General features: G+C 40.7%; 2 protein-coding genes across 4 annotated transcripts; one reads left to right on the top strand and one right to left on the bottom strand.

Annotated features, from left to right (window-relative positions):
• The first annotated feature begins 603 nt into the window (after positions 1-603).
• Positions 604-927, top strand: LOC139150456 (uncharacterized). The gene has a single exon (XM_070722841.1). It carries the CDS (start codon positions 604-606, stop codon positions 925-927), a length of 324 nt encoding a protein of 107 aa, XP_070578942.1.
• A 987-nt stretch (positions 928-1,914) lies between these two features.
• Positions 1,915-18,065, bottom strand: LOC139122063 (GDP-L-fucose synthase-like). Of its 3 annotated transcripts, none has more exons than XM_070687444.1 (8): positions 17,653-18,065; positions 17,168-17,301; positions 16,713-16,827; positions 7,277-7,479; positions 4,426-4,559; positions 3,858-4,069; positions 3,224-3,323; positions 1,915-2,602 (listed from the first exon to the last, which is right to left on the bottom strand). In XM_070687444.1, the coding sequence occupies exons 2-8, from the start codon at positions 17,296-17,298 to the stop codon at positions 2,547-2,549; spliced, it is 951 nt and encodes a 316-aa protein (XP_070543545.1). In that variant the 5' UTR covers positions 17,299-17,301; positions 17,653-18,065; the 3' UTR covers positions 1,915-2,546. The 3 variants fall into 3 exon arrangements, with proteins under 3 accessions (XP_070543545.1, XP_070543552.1, XP_070543558.1); XM_070687451.1 differs by having other exon boundaries at positions 1,918-2,602; positions 17,649-17,752; XM_070687457.1 differs by lacking the exon at positions 17,653-18,065 and having other exon boundaries at positions 1,918-2,602; positions 17,144-17,192.
• Between the last annotated feature and the right edge of the window lie 619 nt (positions 18,066-18,684).

Raw genomic sequence — 18,684 nt, 5'->3', positions numbered from 1 at the left:
AAAGAATTATTCAAATGGGCGTAACATGGTCAACGTTCGATACAATACGTTTAACGCCCATATACATCATTAGGAGACAGATTGTAGTAATGCGGTAATGCGGTCATCCGGTCAAAAGTACGATTCAATACATAGAGCCTATACAGCCAGATAAACTTCCCTTTGGTGAAGGGACAGAATATGAAACTGTTTTTCATAAAAATCCATTGTGTGCCAATTGAAATGCTCATTTTATAGCAATGTGAACACTTAAGAGTTATTGATTGTTTAAGTAAAATACATTAGTTATACCGGACACCTCAAATGCATCGTATCAATTGGTACACTGAGTAACTTAGCCTTGCATAATACCCTGTATATTCTCAAAGTCAAATGTCCTATATGGTGTTTTTTATATCATAGACAGCTAGTAATATAAGCCTAGACATACTTTTGATATACATTGTTATGTGATGAGAGAGAGAGAGAGAGAGAGAGAGAGAGAGAGAGAGAGAGAGAGAGAGAGAGAGAGAGAGAGAGAGAGAGAGAATGCCATCAAGTCCCTCAAAATCATATTGTCAAGATGTCTGTCAAAATGCCTTCCTGTTGATATAAAGGCTCTCCATGGAGTCATCACATCTCATCACATCACATCACATCACATCACATCACATCACATCACGTCACCTCACACAACACCACTCCACACCACACCTCACCACATCTCATCACATCACATCACATGGCGTCACGTCACGTCACACACACACAACACCACTCCACACCACACCTCACCACATCTCATCACATCACATCACATCACATCACATCACATCACATCACATCACATCACAACACACCACACCACATCACATCACATCACATCACATCACTACACACCACACCACATCACATCACATCACATCACATCATTACATAAATGTCTAATTCTCTGATGAGCATTTTACCACAGGGTGTTGTCTACATGTCCGTCCCCAGGGGTGGGTAGGTGTTTCGTTGTATCGCTAATAAAGATATATCTACCTACAACCTTTGGTGTTTCGGTCTTAACTTAGCACTGCCCTTGACAATCTTGCGTAAACGTTTTATCAACATGCTGTATCTATTATCTGATGAGTTTGAGTGCCTAATTAGCCAAAGTAATCAAGGGTAAATTACTAATCTGTGGACGCTCTCACCAGATTATCACCGGATTAAATTTGACAAAGTCAATAACGAACGCACCAGCAAGGTATCAGTTATACCTTGCTGGTGCGTTCGTTATTGACTTTGTCAAATTTAATCCGGTGATAATCTGGTGAGAGCGTCCACAGATTAGTAATTTACCCTTGATTACTTTGGCTAATTAGGCACTCAAACTCATCAGATAATAGACGCAGCATGTTGATAAAACGTATACGCAAGATTGTCAAGGGCAGTGCTAAGTTAAGACCGAAACACCAAAGGTTGGTAGAATATATCTTTATTAGCGATACAACGGAACACCTACCCACCCCTGGGGACGGACATGTAGACAACACCCTGTGATTTTACCCATAAAATTGATTATTGTTGCATGTAAGCTTAGGCCCCGTCAATGCTGCTTGCAGAGTAAATATTATATGTACCGACTAGCCCGATAATTGGCTGGCCGTTATGGTTTTAAATTTAATCATGTAGGTTTCATGTATACCTAAGACGGACTTTTAAAAATAAACTTATTTTATTTTATCATTTCTACCACTGAAAGCAATGTCAATTACTCAATATTCCATTTAGAAATGCCCAGCGAGTGAACCATCTTGGTTTATGTCATGTTGCCCTTTTGTTTTCCATTTCATGCCACTTGATGGCGCAAACTGCATGTGCTTCACTGACAGAGCTGCAAGAGGTGTCATAAATGAAGATGATAAGTTAAAGATACACATCGCAGATAACTTTTCAATTTATTGAAGACTTTATTCCCAAACAACCCTGATTTTATATTGAGAGTGAAGAAATAACAACAGCATCTCGGAATTGTAACTTTGAAAATAAAACCAGCGAAAAGCAAAATATTTTATGAAGAACCTTACCACATCTTAACCAATTGATGATCGACTCTGACAAGAATTGGCCGTGATAATTGGTTTCGAGTATGTTGGGAAGCAGAATAAGGAATCTGTGTAACTTTTTGTGAATCTTTAGAATGACTTGATACTATAGCAAGGAAACGCATCGAACTTTGAAAGCCGGTGTGTGAATGTTTGACACTTTGGCTTCAGGAATTTTTCAATCATAAACTAAGTTTACTCAGATTCGCTTATCATGGCCCGATTGTTTTGTTAAAATTTTAATCTGCTTTTCTTAACCGAGATTAGCAATACCACAAAGAACCAAAGTTGGCTTATTAGAGAAACAAAGTAAGCGTGAGCAAACTTGGTGATTTGAAACAAATACAACAATGTCGATAAAACGTACGGAGATGCGATGTACTGTACAAGAAAACGATGAAACGCCACGGCGATTATCTTTCCTCCAGAAATGTTTGCATGACCGTCTACGAATCATTCCTGGACTTCAAAAGGTTACTTTCGGGCGGTTTCATAGTTTTTGATGAACCAATCCACGGTTTCTTGAATCGCTGAAAAGATAGAATTCAAAAAGTCACCGAATTTTGTGAAGAATTCAGCACCCGTAACTTTTTATCAAATTATGAGTAACTCTAGCGCCATCAACGTTGTGTTTCTGCAACTGCAGTTTTTTGAAGAGTGTTTGAAGTTGCAGACTGACTGAACTGTGTCATGTTGTTGTCAAAATAAGTGAGTTCGCTCTTGTCACTAAGTGCGCCAGGCGATCATAATGTCGTAAACAGTGAAAACAGCGGCGCTGTTCCGCTGTATGATGGAGGAAAATAAGGCAGAGGCGGTATAGCAAATGGAAAAAAAACGTGACATTTTTTAATTAAAGTGACTGGGTCGTACGGTACACACGAACAATACTATACGTTTTAGAAACATGAGTAAGGCAGCTGTTTACATACTCTCGCTACAGCAATTGGAAACCTGTCATAAGCAACGTTTCACAATTGGTTCGTCGGAAAATTACTGTTTTTACACGGTCATTCCATTCATGGAGTGACCGTGCTTTTGAAAAATTAGAAAATCTTCACATGCTCACCCGACAGCCAACTCGCTTTAGCAAGCCCAATAACTTAACTGTCAGTTCAACAACCGTTTTTTTCTAATGATTTAGCTTTACTGACCTTTCTCTGTCGGAGTAAATTTGAAATCAGGTAGGTATTTTCTTAGTTTTGCATTGCTTGCCGTTTTCTTGAATTGCCCGTCAGATTTGCTGGTGTCGTACTGTTTACGAAGTCAAGGAAAATAGATTCATCGGACCATGCGCAGTAATTGTAAGATTCAGGCAAATTCTTTTTATCCAAATGAAAGGTCACTCAGGCATTTCAAACTTCTCTAAGTGCTCGTCTGTCTGTTCATTTAGAAGAAATGTTCTACAAGATTATTTTACATAACAATGCAGAACATACAGGTGACAATACCAGTTTGTCTTGTATATCATGGTCCGCCCCTAGATAAAGTGTATCAATCTAATGGCTTGGACAAAATCAAGTTTTGTTACTCTTCAGTGTGCATATAGGCGTTTATCAAATTTATTTAGTAGATTGCTCTGTTGTACTCGTAATCTAAAATGAAGCCATCTCAACTCTCTAGATGGACTGTTCTCCAACACAGTGACTAAAGTACTTGTCGCATCTGCCATCTGTCAAACTTTCATAGTAAAAGAAACGAAACACTTGGCTGTCACCAAGGAGTCGGGACAAGAAGTTTCGTTTGCTAGAAAGGACAACAATTGCACGACATTTACTGAAAGGATACAACAATTTTCCCTTTGAAACCGTGAGCTCTAACCACCATCTCGGCGGCCTCCTTGATAGACACTTCATCTTCTTCTCCGACTGAGGCAATCATGGGACTTACGTCATCATATTCTCGCAGCACCCATATGATCACTCTCGCGAGATCAAGAGAGTAGATGAACTGTCGACGAGGCGATCCTGTACCCCAGATAACAAATGGCTTGTTCTCCTCTGCAAGAGGACATATGAAATCCAAGAGTAACCAAACACACGACAAAACTAGAAATCGTGACAATTATTGTACAACAGTGAAGCAACTCATAGGTTGCAAGCTGCTTGCCAATGTTTAAATTGTGTTCTGATCCTGCAATAAAGGACACATTAAAGGTCGTAAGGTTGTCTAAAAACAAATCCTCCTACTAAAAATGTGTGCATAAGTAGTACTTATAACCGTGAGAAGTATACGTCATTTATGAGTTTTATATAACCACTCTCCTTCTCACTTCTTGATTGGTCGGTGCTTATATTGCCACGACAAGTTTAAGTGCCAATGAAAACTGACAGATCGAAGAAAAATTCGGACCTACTTTTAGCGAGGTATCCCTTGTGTACCAGACCGGGGAGTGCATGCCCGTCCTGCAGGTTGAAATTGTCATGTGGTCCGAAGACGTTTGTCGGAATAACGGACGTGAATGTGCAGTTGTGTTGCGAGTTGTAACCTCTGGAATGAGAGAAGTGATGTATAGTCTTGAAGTCTTGATTGTTAGCCAGAGCACATGGCATATACATTGTATTGTATTGTATTGTATTGTATTGTATTGTATTGTATTGTATTGTATTGTATTGTATTGTATTGTATTTAAGCAATAATGCACCCCCTCCCGGCTCATAATGGACGAAAGCAAACTTTGCACGACATAATGTACGAGGCGAAGCCGAGTACATTATGGAGTGCAAAGTTTGCTTGAGTCCATTATGGGCCGGGAGGGGTGCATTATTGCTATTATTTTATAGTTTTGGCAATGCCAGTGAATTTGTAGTTGTAGAAAACGAATAAAAAAGGAAATTTAAACTGAGTTTGAAGCCAGTGAGCGCAGTGCAGCATGATCGGCCTTGACTCTGTACATATTACATGCACTCCACACTGCACAGTGCACTGCACTGAACACGCACGTTCAGCACAAAAAATGACCAGCACTTTCACGGTTCATTTTGAATTGAAAAACGATGTATTTTCGAAGGAAATGAAAAGTAACTGCATCCCTACCGTCTATATCAAACTTGAAACATCACCTTTAAATATCATGCCATTCAAAAATCGACACGGTGAAAACCAGAGATGAAGAAAACGGAATGTTCATGCATCGACATCAGCATGATCAGCGAGCTGCATACCATGGTATCAGCTGATCAATACGATCATTATTATGTCGCTAGTAGTACAGTATTCATTGCAAACGATATCAACAGAGTTCAACATTGTTATTCAAATGTTTATATTTCAATAATAACTGTGTCTATAAATTTAATTTCGATGGCTCCTTGAGAAGAGCTATTTTATTTCGGCGAACGACAGAACTTGACGTAAACGGGTGCTTGAAAGGTACAGTTGACAAACATACAAGAGGGTTTCGGTACCGTCGCGATATCGAGAACAAGGCAAGGTAAAATCACAGACATGGAGAAAAAAACGATGAATGAAAGTTGTCTCCGTTTACAGTCAGTGCATCAGAATTAGGTGGCCGAGATGTTAGATCAACGGAGAGTCCACGGTCGTCATGATTGTTGGTAGTAGCTGACCTTGGACCGAGACTTTGAATGGCTCCGTAGTAATTTCCGTAGACACTTCCGGTCAAGGTTGATGACAGCAAGCTGCCGTTGTTGGCCCGTTTACGGCTGGTTCGAGTAGCCTTTCACGCTTGCATCGTTTACATGGCCACTGACATAATTAATATGCCATGTGTCAAACCCAGTATCGTCTAGGAGTTTGCAAACGTACTGAGTTCTGTTTCACCTATACCGAGCGAACCATGTTGTAAACAAACGTAGTAGTACAACCAGCGTATCGGACGGGGACTGCATGCTGAGCGCCAGCCAGACAGACGGCAGGTGCGTGCGTGAGGACTCAAAAAATGTAATAAATCGTACAGTAAGACATTATTATCAATATTGTGAACCATTGTCAAGATTTATAGTTTTGTGTATTACATGGTTTATCCGATATTTCCCCTCCTTTTAAATGCGCAGTCCTATTTTCGTTTTCCAAAAAAAACTTGCTCGCTGTAGGGCCGCATTGCTGAATAATGGAATACATTATCAGTAATAATGTATGGATATGACGTCACAAAATTCACTGGTATTGACAAAGCTATAATATAATGTATTGTATTGTATTGTATTGTATTGTATTGTATTGCATTGCATTGCATTGCATTGCATTGCATTGCATTGCATTGCATTGCATTGTATTGCATTGCATTGTATTGTATTGCATTGCATTGTATTGCATTGTATTGCATTGCATTGCATTGCATTGCATTGTATTGTATTGTATTGTATTGTATTGTATTGTATTGCATTGCATTGTATTGTATTGCATTGCATTGTATTGTATTGTATTGCATTGCATTGCATTGCATTGCATTGTATTGTATTGTATTGTATTGCATTGCATTGTATTGTATTGCATTGCATTGTATTGTATTGTATTGCATTGCATTGCATTGCATTGCATTGTATTGTATTGTATTGTATTGTATTGTATTGTGTTGTGTTGTGTTGTGTTGTGTTGTGTTGTGTTGTGTTGTGTTGTATTGTATTGTATTGTATTGTATTGTATTGTATTGTATTGTATTGTATTGTATGTATGTATGTATGTATGTATGTATGTATGTATGTATGTATGTATGTATGTATGTATGTATGTATGTATGTATGTATGTATGTATGTATGTGTGTGTATGTGTGTATGTATGTGTGTATGTATGTGTGTATGTATGTATGTATGTATGTATGTATGTATGTATGTATGTATGTATGTATGTATGTATGTATGTATGTATGTATGTATGTATGTATGTATGTATGTATGTATGTATGTATGTATGTATGTATGTATGTATGTATGTATGTATGTATGTATGTATTTATGTATGTATGTATGTATGTATTTATGTATCTATGTAACTATGTATTTGAATAGATATACTAGATACATTTAACTTCGTAGATAAATATTTAATCTAGAAGTATGTGCATTCCCATTTATGAATTGTTCACGCTATATTCGCGGCTCAATTAAGAAATAATGTGTTCTAGCTATGCAGGCAGTAAATTTAAATAAAGACATCAAATCGAATTTCCCTAATGAAAACATTGGGGATACGTCACAATAGACACATGGTAGACATACAGCATATTCATTACATAAAATCTCACCTGTTCATGACATCAAGCATTCGTTTGGCGTAGGCGAAGCCGAAATTGGAGTCGTGCGGAGGTCCATCATGAAGGTTTAATTCATTGATTGGGTAGGTGATCTTATCTGGAAACGCACACGTCGAAAGACACGAAACACATTTCTTGACGCCGTGCACAAAACAGGCATGTAGAACATTGTCGTTTATCTTCATGTTGCAACGCTGCTTGAGAAAAAAATATCATCAAGAATGTAGGTTTCTGGCTCAGGTATAAAATTTTGTTCAAATATGTCTTTTTGTGAATAAATGCAAGAAACTGGGATCAGCGTGCAAACGTCTGAATCCCAAAAGCGCATTACCCTAAATTTACGGCTATTTAAACACTATATTTATGAAATTTAATATATATATAATTTTCTATTTTAACATAGACCAAAATAGGAAAAAGACTTAACATACTTCAAACAAGATGTACACCGATGAAGTATGCGATGCGTGTTTTATCAACTTTTCAGGGGAAATTGGAGGCGCATGGTCTGCGATAATACTGCAAAATTTTCCTTTTTTAAATCGGCAGTCCTGTATGTCCGGTTCTCGCATTAGTCCTTGTTGACAGTGACTGTTTAAACGATATAAATCAACAGCAAGGGGGGACGAATGGACTTTTTATACCCCTCAAAACAAACCCCGCTCCCAGCACCTTTGCTGAACCTTCACCCTCCCTGCCCCCCAATCCCCAGCAAATATAACGCCCCGACCCCTGTCTTGCGTGAAAGGGAAGGGGGCGTATGGACTTTTAATACCCGCCAAAAAGTTTCCTGAAAATGGCCTATACAAGCTTGTCGAGAGTACCAGGAAAGGCGCGTCACCTCGCCGGCCCGACCTCCCCTTTCACAGCCTCCCCAACAGGCCCTAGCGATAGGAAAGCCTGCCTCAACGAACGGGCCTTTAATACTCTGCCAGCGGGTTGCTCACGAGGGTGTAGATGAGGAAGATCAGTCAGTTGTCGTGGCTGTGGTCCAAGAGGATCAAGATCTCGCGGGTGCTCTCTCTCTCTCTCTCTCTCTCTCTCTCTCTCTCTCTCTCTCTCTCTCTCTCTCTCTCGATAGATAGATAGATAGATAGATAGATAGATAGATAGATAGATATAGATAGATAGATAGATAGATAGATAGATAGATAGATAGATAGATAGATAGATAGATAGATAGATAGATAGATAGATAGTAAGTCGGCAATAAGTAAGGGAGAGTGAAAGCACCATGGAATATCCCCTCCCTTTTATTCAGAGACTTGTCAAAAGGTCATATTCTATATAAGAGTGGCTTGGTAGATTTAATACGTCAACGTTCAGTACAAATAAAATCTTAGAGAAATGGCCGGTAGGACTAGCTGGGAATCGCCATTATTATCAATTTGTGGATGCAGAGGAGGTGTATCCATGCCGGCTCCTATCTATATGGAGACAGAATATCTTTTCTTTCTTTATCCTTCAGAAGTTATGGGAAGTATTTGACGTCCAGTAGGATGATTTGCTTGAGGGTAATCGTGCTAGTATCGACCCTCACCGTGCTCCATTTTAGCTCTTCAAAATGAATTTGTCTAGTCTCATTACCAAATATTTCGACACAACAATCTTCACAACAAATCTCATGGCAACACTAACCCGGAGTTTGTTCGTTGCTTGAGCAAAATGTCCGCCAATAATTGATCAAACTCATTTTCAGTGCCCGGCTTGATGCAATCGATGAGAAGTGTCCAGTCAGTGATGAACGACAGTATCGGTCATTTCTTGCATAGCCGTCAGCAGATGGAGGGTGGTTTCATCTGCTGGTTTCAACCCAAACATAGATCCCGCGGCATCATACGACATATTGGCAATGCCATTAGCACTGTAACTACAAAACTAGTCGCTGCTGTTGAGAATGCGCCTTAGCTCATTGTTTGAACTCATTTTTGTTTCGGTTGGAGCCAGTTTCATTTGTAGGGGTACTTGGACAAGAAAGAGGCCAGGACTCGGCAGGTATGCTCTACGATCCTGCAGCTTGAACACCTTATCGCAGTCGTTATATAACATGATGTGAGGCACATCTGGCAGGAGTTGCGGTGGTAAAGCCTCCACTGGGGTAACCAGAAGTTCCATCAGGGTGGTGGGGACATCGTACAGCACAGATTGTTGGGCTGTGTTTTTTTCGGGGTAACCACTTTGTCACCGGTCGACAGTGAGTTTACCTGCTTGAGTATCTCACAAGTCTCCCCATGGCAAGCAATAACAAGTCAGCAAAGTTGTCTAACATATACTACAACCCCTGCAGCTACTAGAAGGGCTCGCATCCATCAAGAAACTGGGTGAAGCTACTAAGGCCCCTGAAAATGTGGCCCAGGCGTGGCTATTGAGGCAAACCATCTGGCAGACCTATTTGCCAGCTCCACGCCACATTCATGGCCAAAATTCGACGTAGGCGGTTCACCGAGCTGACCGCTTGTTTCTGCCACACCCTAAGGTGGGCATGCAAGCACCTCTACAAGTACGCTCTTACCGTCATCAACATAGCTTCCCAGTCAAGCCCGCTAAGCTCCTGACTACTAAAGAACAAAGAGGCTAAAGACGAAAACAAAGACAAAGAGGCCCTCTCTCACATCTATATACGAGGCTCCCACTGAAGTGGCCCAAACTGCTGACCCTTGGTGCGAGTTTAATGGTGCAACAGCTCCGCTGCTCGCAAAGCTTTATGTCGAGGTCACACGTACATCCACGTACGTGTACATCCATTAGGATCAAGGAATCGTAAAATAATTCAATCAGACCTTAGCTGAGTGGCTCTCGGGCTCCAGCTCGCTCAAGAGATGCAGGTATACCTTGTGGAGTGCGGTCGTCTGAGTGGGAGGTCTGGCTGTCCGCCATCATTGTAGCCTTGAACGAGGAAGCCACCTGGCTGACAGGGGAACAACCTTCTGAGGCCATAAAGGCTAGAACGGTGGCATAAAAGCCCTCTGCTTCAGCATCCTGTATCATTGGTCTTCGCAAGCAGAGCTCCCTTTGAAGGTTGGCATCCATTACCTGTACCAGCCTGGTGAGCTGGGGGGTGATGGTCACCGGGCGACAGATCCCATCTGATCTTTGACCATTCAGCGGCATGGGTGCTTGGTGACCAAGCTTGATGAGCCTGTTCTGTACAATTTACAGGATTGGCCACCAAAGGGGTTTGTCCTCAAGAAACTTTTGGTAATGCCCCTTGATGCCAAACTACCCCGAGATGGGGTCCGTAGGCATTCAGAACTATATGCCTCTATTTCTGTTACACTGGAGAAATGTCAACCTTATGTTGTCTTTCGTGTGGTCTCTGGTGCTGTCTAACCTGTCGACACTGAACTGCTGGCTATCCTTGGTTTGGTAAGCCCAGATGCAGGATGTGATCAACCATCATCCCTTGGCTTGATCCTGGCATTTGTAGGCTACAAGCTTCTTTGCAAGAGCATTTTTGGAGTTGCTGCTCAGTGATGGGCCTGACCTTGGAACCCTTCTCCGGGGGAAAGACTATCCGATCGAGCTGTTGTATGTACTCTATCAGCAACATGGCAAGATAGACAAGGTTTGACCACTGAAGATAGTCGTTGACGATCCAGATCTTCTGGGGATCGTGAATGGTAAGGCCCTGCCAGTAGACTGTAAGGGCATAACTGAGGTGCCGGTCGCCAGTCTTGATGACCACTTCCACTGTCTTCATGCTGGTATCAATGATATCATTCAAAACCAGCTCTTCTCCTTGGTCAGTGCCTGGGATGTTGACTTGTTCGTTTTGCTTCCTGCTGTCCTTAGGGTGGTACAGGAAGGACACAAGGGTGTCTTGAAAGTGGTCCTTGTTGCGCTGGAATAGCAGCTCCTGCCCTCAGTCGCAAACTGTCTGTCTCGAGGTAATGATAAGGTCATCAGGCATCCAGACCTCAACAAACTGCCCCTACCTTTGGCAGACGGGGGGGGGGCACCTTTCGTATCTCTTGGCACTGGATTTCGTCAGGCTGAAGGTGGATATTCCTTTTTTGAGGGCCTAGGGCTAGGTCCTTTGCTCCAAAGTCTACAGCAACCTCCTTGTAGTAGTCGGCCTTCCAATGCAGCCAATCGTATGGCATCTCACCAGCAATCGGCAGTGGTTGATCCGGTCACCAAAGCAGATGTTTTGGACACCCTCGAAAGCATATTGAGGAGGTCGATGTGTGCCTCTGCCAGCATGCTGGCCTGCAGGTGGGAATACTGGGGCTGTGAACTATCATAGTACATAAAGGGTTTGGCCTAGGGGCATCTCGCTGGTGCTCCGACCAATGTGCAACTTTGATGGTTGTCTCTGGCAAGGTAGTCGAGCCCTCCTTTATCAGTAACCAGCCGTTGAGTCAGTCTTTTTCCATCTGCCTTGCTACCTTGCATGAATTTACCAATGATGCTACACCCTTGATTGTCGTCTTCCAGGAGACTAGACCTTGGTCTGTTTCTCGAAGGTGATGATGGCTACACAGAATTTGAGAGTGGTTAGAAGACAGGTTCTGTCAGGCAGGCAAGAAGCTGCAGTGGGGTCGAACCGTTCTTGGCAAAATGCCTTCAAACCCATGCGGGGCTTACAGGGTGGGCGTCATTATTGAAATGCCACTCCTGGACCTCCTAAAAACTAGTGACAGTGTATTTGGGAAGAGGGCTGTTGATGGCTACTGGAGTCGTGCAGTGGGTTGAATGCCCAAAGCGCTTGAATTAGGGCTTTGCGTTGCCTTCTTCCCCAAAGGAAGCTTTGTAGCATGCTTTCATGTCGATACAGACAACATCTCTCCTGCTGTAGTCCATCAAGTTCCAAAGCCCGCCTTGGCCATGCTCCATGCAAGTCTTCTTGATGTCTGGAAGAAGGCTGGCTGGGGTTTGCTTCCGGCTGTTCATTTGAGGAAAGTGCAAATCTTGGACCAGGTGTAATTTTGTAATTTGTAATTTTATTACTTCAAGTCAATGCATCCATAAATGGATTTTCATGCATTGAATAAAATACATAGACATATACAGAATAAAAATAAATAAATAAATAAATAAATAAATAAAAAAACCAGTAGATAAAAGTTATAAAACTACACATCAAAAGATAAGCATAAAAAGTTAGTGAGCACCGTGTATTCAATTAAAACAAGCAGGAAGTTGACATGCAAATCGGCCAAGAAATGGCTCAGAAAAGAATAGACAGGCACAGAAAAGTAGTTTAAATTATAGTATTGGCAATGATGGATGAACGATATTTGAATGAGCGACTGTGGGCTTTAGAAACATGATATTTACTTCTGGTGTTATACTGGTGAATTGTTGAATTTTTTGTGAGAAGGTCAGACAAGTAAACAGGAACTTTTTTGTTGATACATTTGTGAACTAGATTTTTAAAGTGTTGGTCGTGTCTTTCCTGGATAGTTGGCCAGTTGAGTGAATTTCTGTAAGATGTAACATGGTCTGACTTTTTGAGTCCACACTGAATGCGAACTGCAAAATTAATTATGCGTTGTAGATTGCTTTTGAGAGTAATATTACAGTTGGAAAAGACAGTGTCACAGTAGTCTAAAAGGGAGAAAACTGTAGCTGAGATAACATTTTTGCGAACCTTTTCTGGAATACATCGTCTGACACGGGCCAATTTCGTCAGACGATAGCCACATGCTCGACGGAGGTAGGCAACATGGTTGGACCAGCTGAGTTCTTGGTCAAGTCTTAAACCTAAACAGGTAGCAGAAGGAGATGCTTTGATTGTAGTACTTTGATTGGAAAGAACTTTTATGTGATTTGGTATTTTCTTGAGTTGTTGCCTAGTACCGAAGAGCATGTATTGATATTTCGAAATGTGGGTTTCAGAGAATTGGAATGGAACCAAGTAGTTAAATGATGAATTTCATGTTCCAGATCATCGTGAAGGTTGTCAATATCAGAAATTGTGGACGCTTTTAGGATGTTTATGTCATCAGCAAAACCATAAATTGGTGTTGTGGAATGAAGCCATGTGGGGAGATCGTTAATGTAAAGTGAGAATAAATCGGTCCACAGACACTACCTTGAGGTACACCCGTTTTGACTTGAATAAACTTGGATGAAATGTTACCAATTTTAACACACTGAGTACGGCCTGTTAGGTAGCTACTAAACCATTGAATTGTAGACGGGTGAAAATTGTAGCGTTTCAATTTACTGAGCATAATGTTATGGTTAACTGAATCAAATGCCTTGGAGAGGTCTAACATGAGAAGAGAGGAAATTTTCTTATTGTACATGTTATCAAGGATGTCATCGGTTAAACGCTGTAGTAAAGTAGCTGTAGAGTGTTTGGGACGAAAACCGGAAAATGTTGGAAAGAGAATATTATTTGATTCTAAAAATAAGTTGAGCTGGTTGCAGACTAAACGTTCAAGAACTTTTGACAGGGTTGGGAGTAGTGAAATTGGACGGTAATTTGTAACATCTTGCTTATCTTGTTTCCCTTTTTAAAAATGGGGATAATTGTAGCTTTCTTCCAGTCAGTTGGCACTATTCCCTGAGATATAGACATATTGAATACATACGTCAGTGAAGGAACAATGGCTGGTATGGACAGTTTGATTAAGTGAGAGTCAAAGTCGTTCTCTGACGAGGACTTGTTAGATGGCAGTGAAGACAAAACAGAGGTGACTTGTTCTTCTGTAACACTAGTAAGTTTGAAACTGTTCGAAGGCAATTTTATGTGATCCAGTAGTGGTTTTGCAGAATTGAGCTCTTCTTGGACAAGCGTACCAACATTGGAAAAGTAATGGTTGAAGTTATTGGCAAGGGGAAGCGGATCATCATGAGCAGGTAGTACATTGCAGGAAGGATTCAATAAATTATTAATCCTTTTCCAGACTTTGTAGGTGTTGTCGATGTTTTCATTGATTATGTTTTCGTAAAAACGAGATTTAGCAGTTACTATCTCACTTTTTATCAAGTTTCGATATTTCACAAACTCAAACCAGTAGACATGAAGGCCAGTGCGATGATGCATTTTCCGAAACCAGTCACGAAGCTGCATTTTCTTCTTTATTTCTGTTGTCATCCATGGACTGGATTTTGGTTGGCTTTTAACTTTGATGATAGGTGCATGATTGTCAAGAACACTTGTATAAAGTGAATTCCAGGTTGATAAGGCAGTATTGATGTCGTTGCAGGCATTAACATTATTCCAGGGGAGATTTTGTAAGTCATTGATAAAGTTAGAAGAATCAATTTTCTTGATGCAGCGTATGTATTTGAAGACGGGTGCAGGACGTTTACGGGGACACCGATATGGAAGGACGGTGTAGATCAAGTAGTGGTCACTGAGAGATGTTTGAAGAACGGAAGATGTAGCTGGCGATATGGCGGCAGGAGTGATGACTAGGTCAATCAATGTACTGGTTTTGTCTGTAACACGGGTGGCACTGTTGATATGTTGCTTCATATTGTGGAGATCCAATGTTTCACGAAGTTTATTGGCTTCAGGTTTTTGAATAAGTAAGTCACAATTAAAGTCACCCAGGAGGGCAAGTGTTCACCAAAGGCTTGGTATACATATGCCATGTTTGAAGAGATTTGATCTAGACTCGAGCCGGGGAGGCGTGGTGGATTTGATCTAGACTCGAGGCGGGGAGGCGTGGTGGTTTGTAAATACAGCCAATGGCAAAGTTAATGGGTTTTCTGATGGAGATCCAGAGTTGTTCAATCTGGTTGGGATCAGAATTGTTGGAACATAACTTGTCTAGTACATTCACTTGAAAATTTTTACGGTGGCCACTGTGGCAGATGAGCTGTATGGGGCAATTGTTGCCGTTTCCATCCCACTGTTGTAGATGTCCTCACCAGCATTGTCTCATAGAATGATCGTCCACTTGAGGATATTTTCCAGTTTGGTCACATCGTTGATCATGGCACCAGTCTTACGAACCTTCCTCACCAAGGCGTCTATTTTCTGGTGCCGTGTAGGTGTGAGCCCCTGGCCCCTCAGGGCGCCATCAAAGTGTTCCACGACTCATTGGGCCACACTGATAAGGTCACCCTATCTTGTGGGACTAAGTTGGCAGTGCCTTGGTCTCTGAGAGGGTAGAGCTTATACACGACTGAAGTGACCGGATTGACGTTCTTGTAGTATACACTATTGCATGCACTATTGCATTGTCCTGGGGCTCTCCATCGACTTGCATTTGGCTTTTTCCGGAAAGAGTGCTAGGAGCATTGTTTGGCAGATATTAAAAGTCCCCCCTCCTGCACAAGGTGGGGGATTTATCTTCGCGGGGCATTATGCTAGAGGGGGCGGGGGCATGCAGGGAGAGGAAAAGTTAATTTACCTCCGCTAGAAATGGTGCTGGGAGCCTTAATTGGACAAATTAAATCAGGCAAAAGAAATAGGCATGGGAGACTTTACTTGCGAAAATTCGGATGATCAATTCGTAAAAGCCCATGGATGCAGCTGAATCCTCTGATCTCCTTTGTAGTCTGTGTTCAGTTAATCAATTTGTTTAGAGATAAAGCTGATTAAAATATATCCCTTTAACACGCTTCTACACAAAAGATAATCCACCAAGCCAATTAAACTGGACATGGACAGGGAACGTTTGTGAAATCAATATTAAAAGCGAACAGGGCATGAACATGTTCCTGAAAAAGTATTTTTCGCGCGCGTTTATTGCAATTAAATATTTATTTCTTGTTGACGGGCTTTTATTGTAACCAGTCACAAGTACCATGAAATGTTAAAAGATTTAAAAATTACAGTTTGGAGTCGTTAAGATATCAAAATACTTTGATGTGATCCGATTAGCTCGTTCTAGATCTGAGTTTTAGTGACACACGTGTTGCAGGATGAAAATGAGATCTGAAATTGAACATATGTTACTTCGACTGGTTAATAATGTCTCGTGTGGATGAAAAACGAATACAAGCTCACCGAGCATATCACAGATATTTGCTCACATTTTGTACAAATAATGATCGACTTCCAGAACTATGTTTGCAGGAACAGTTATTGACCGTTTTTTCACACCACATCCTTTTTCTATAAGGTTTGATTGTTATCTCACCGTTTTCTGATAGTGTTACTGCGACACGAGATGTATGCTATTCTGTATTGGACATTCTAGCTTTCCGACTTAAAGAACAAACTTCAAGTGTAACAACGTAGTAATACAAACAATTTATCAATTATTCCACACAATTTATCGACTGAAGACGAATTTTAGGTGACTGATATTGAAAACTGGCAAACTTTCGTAACATAGTGTTGAAGAATGGTATACTGCGCATTGACACAAAGATTACAGGTATGTCTTGCCGTGGCTTACCAGTTAATTTCCGTAAAACAGCGAAACATAAAATACACTTACAAAATACACTAAACGCAAACAGCCAAGATATGATGGATGTGTGGAGTTGCTTTCCCTTTATTACATTGGATACTCACGAAAAAGTCAAGGTTGAAGGCAAGGTTACGGAACAGTCCTCCAACCATGGCTGCCAGATGGATAACGTGGGTTGGTTTGTGTTTCTCAAACAGTGCCATAGTCTCAGCTTCTGACCTAGCCAAAAGATTACACACACAATAAGTATACCTGACAGAAAATTAACATTTTGAAGTTGAATATAATCACCTGAAAGTCATGAGCAACTTTAATCTGACTGTTTCAAGTGTAAAAAACAGGGAGTATTAATTTGAAGTCAACAACTTATACAAGTTTATTTAACTTTTACCCGTAAGTTCGGTCGAATATTGCTAACAAAAAACCTACAATTTTTTCAACGTACTTCAAAATATCTGACAAACATGAAATGCACTGACATTTCTCAAAAGGAAGCCCTTCTTCTAACATATATCTAGCACAAAAATATTTATACCTATCATGGGTATAAAAACCTTACTCTAGATTGGCATCTTTGGAAGACACAAATACCCATTTATCGCCCGCATCACGTTCTTCCAAAGCGACTTTTTTGACTGCATTGCCTACCAAACCACTGGCACCAGTCACCAAAATTACTTTCGAAGCCATAATCTGGAATAAAAAAAAACCAAATAAACAAACAAAACAAACAAAACAAAAATAACACACAGAAATTTAATATCTTTGTTCGAGGAAATGAAACAGCTGCCGGTGGAAATTTTTCAAAAAGACATAAGAATGGTCGCATTTTCTGCATCGCCAGCTACAGTGACTTCACCATCCACAATATTGTACGTAGCTCTGAGTCAAATTATTGTCGACGTCAGTCATTCATGTCTAAGCTGATGAATTCGCGCGACTGTGGTGAGCCAGGAAGATAAGACCATTAGACAAAAACATTAAAGACAGTCTGAATTCAACAGATATTTAGATTGCTTCCATAAAAGTTTCAAACTTACTCGCCTTTGAGCTGTAATTGAACGACTCTACCGCTGTTCACTCGGAAAACCAGCACGTTTACTGTATGTGGTATTCTGAACGCTATCAGAGAGAGCTTCCCGACCGGTGTATGTTGTTTTACATAAGCGCACTAATCTATTCCAGCTCACGATACATCATATGGTTATCGTCCAAACAATGGCTGCATTTCAGATACTTATAAATCCTGACGCTCCACGTGTCTCCTGCGAACCCGATGCCATCATCTGTGCACAATTTTAAAAATGCAATAAATGTTCAATCACGCGGAACAGCGTTTCAGTACGCAGTTCAATAAAAAAACCCACGCGTTTTGATACACAGTTTATCGACTATCGTTAATTTAGTATGCACATAGACAGTGAAAGACAAAAACTCTTGCTCAAACTTTCCTGAATGAAACTTTCAACCATTCTCTTATCAAATTAACATAAAAATCGGGGGTCACCGTACAAAGTTTGAAACTAGCGAAACAAATCACCCAACATTTTTCGATATTTGCAATTCAAAATGGCCGCCATTCCTGTGTCAACTCTATGGGGGAAATTAAGTTTTGGATATTCGAAAATCTAGGACGGTAAAAGTTTTTCTTTCACCGAGAGCTTTAAAATGAACCCCCACAAATGGAAGACCCCCGAAAAGAATATGGAAATTCGAGAGCCCGAATATCTGTCCCCTAGGCGCGTTCTACCTTAAAGAAGACAGGAAAGCAGTTTGCGATGGGAACCGTAGCAATATTTCTGCTATCTGATTCTATGATTGTTTTTGTATACGAAAAAGGAATCGCACCAATCAACCCCCTCCTAATTCCGTGTCTTTCCAGAGGAGTAGAGTGCTCGATACAAATGCGCAGAGCGATATAAACATTAAACATACTGGACAACGTCAAAATTTCAATGCAGGAGCTACTTTTGGGAAACAGATTTATAACGTTTCTATACAATAACATGATATTTAAGATCGAAGGAATTAATATTAGAAAAATAATGTATAAATATTTGAAATTAAGCAAACACG

This window comes from Ptychodera flava, chromosome 2 (assembly GCF_041260155.1).
Source record: "Ptychodera flava strain L36383 chromosome 2, AS_Pfla_20210202, whole genome shotgun sequence".
Lineage (NCBI taxonomy): Eukaryota > Metazoa > Hemichordata > Enteropneusta > Ptychoderidae > Ptychodera > Ptychodera flava.
The sequence above is the reverse complement of the archived record's forward strand: the minus strand, read 5'-3'. Positions and strand labels throughout refer to the sequence as shown.

What these genes read in the sequence shown, in the direction of transcription:
- LOC139150456 (XM_070722841.1), top strand. Translation starts at nt 604, where the DNA reads ATGGAGTCATCACATCTCATCACATCACATCACATCACATCACATCAC.
- LOC139122063 (XM_070687444.1), bottom strand. Translation starts at nt 17,298, where the DNA reads ATGGCTTCGAAAGTAATTTTGGTGACTGGTGCCAGTGGTTTGGTAGGC. An exon ending in CCTTCAACCTTGACTTTTTC is followed by an intron (nt 7,480 to 16,712) that starts GTGAGTATCCAA and finishes TTTCTCAAGCAG; the next exon opens with CGTTGCAACATGAAGATAAA. An exon ending in CAAGGGATACCTCGCTAAAA is followed by an intron (nt 4,070 to 4,425) that starts GTAGGTCCGAAT and finishes GTCCTCTTGCAG; the next exon opens with AGGAGAACAAGCCATTTGTT.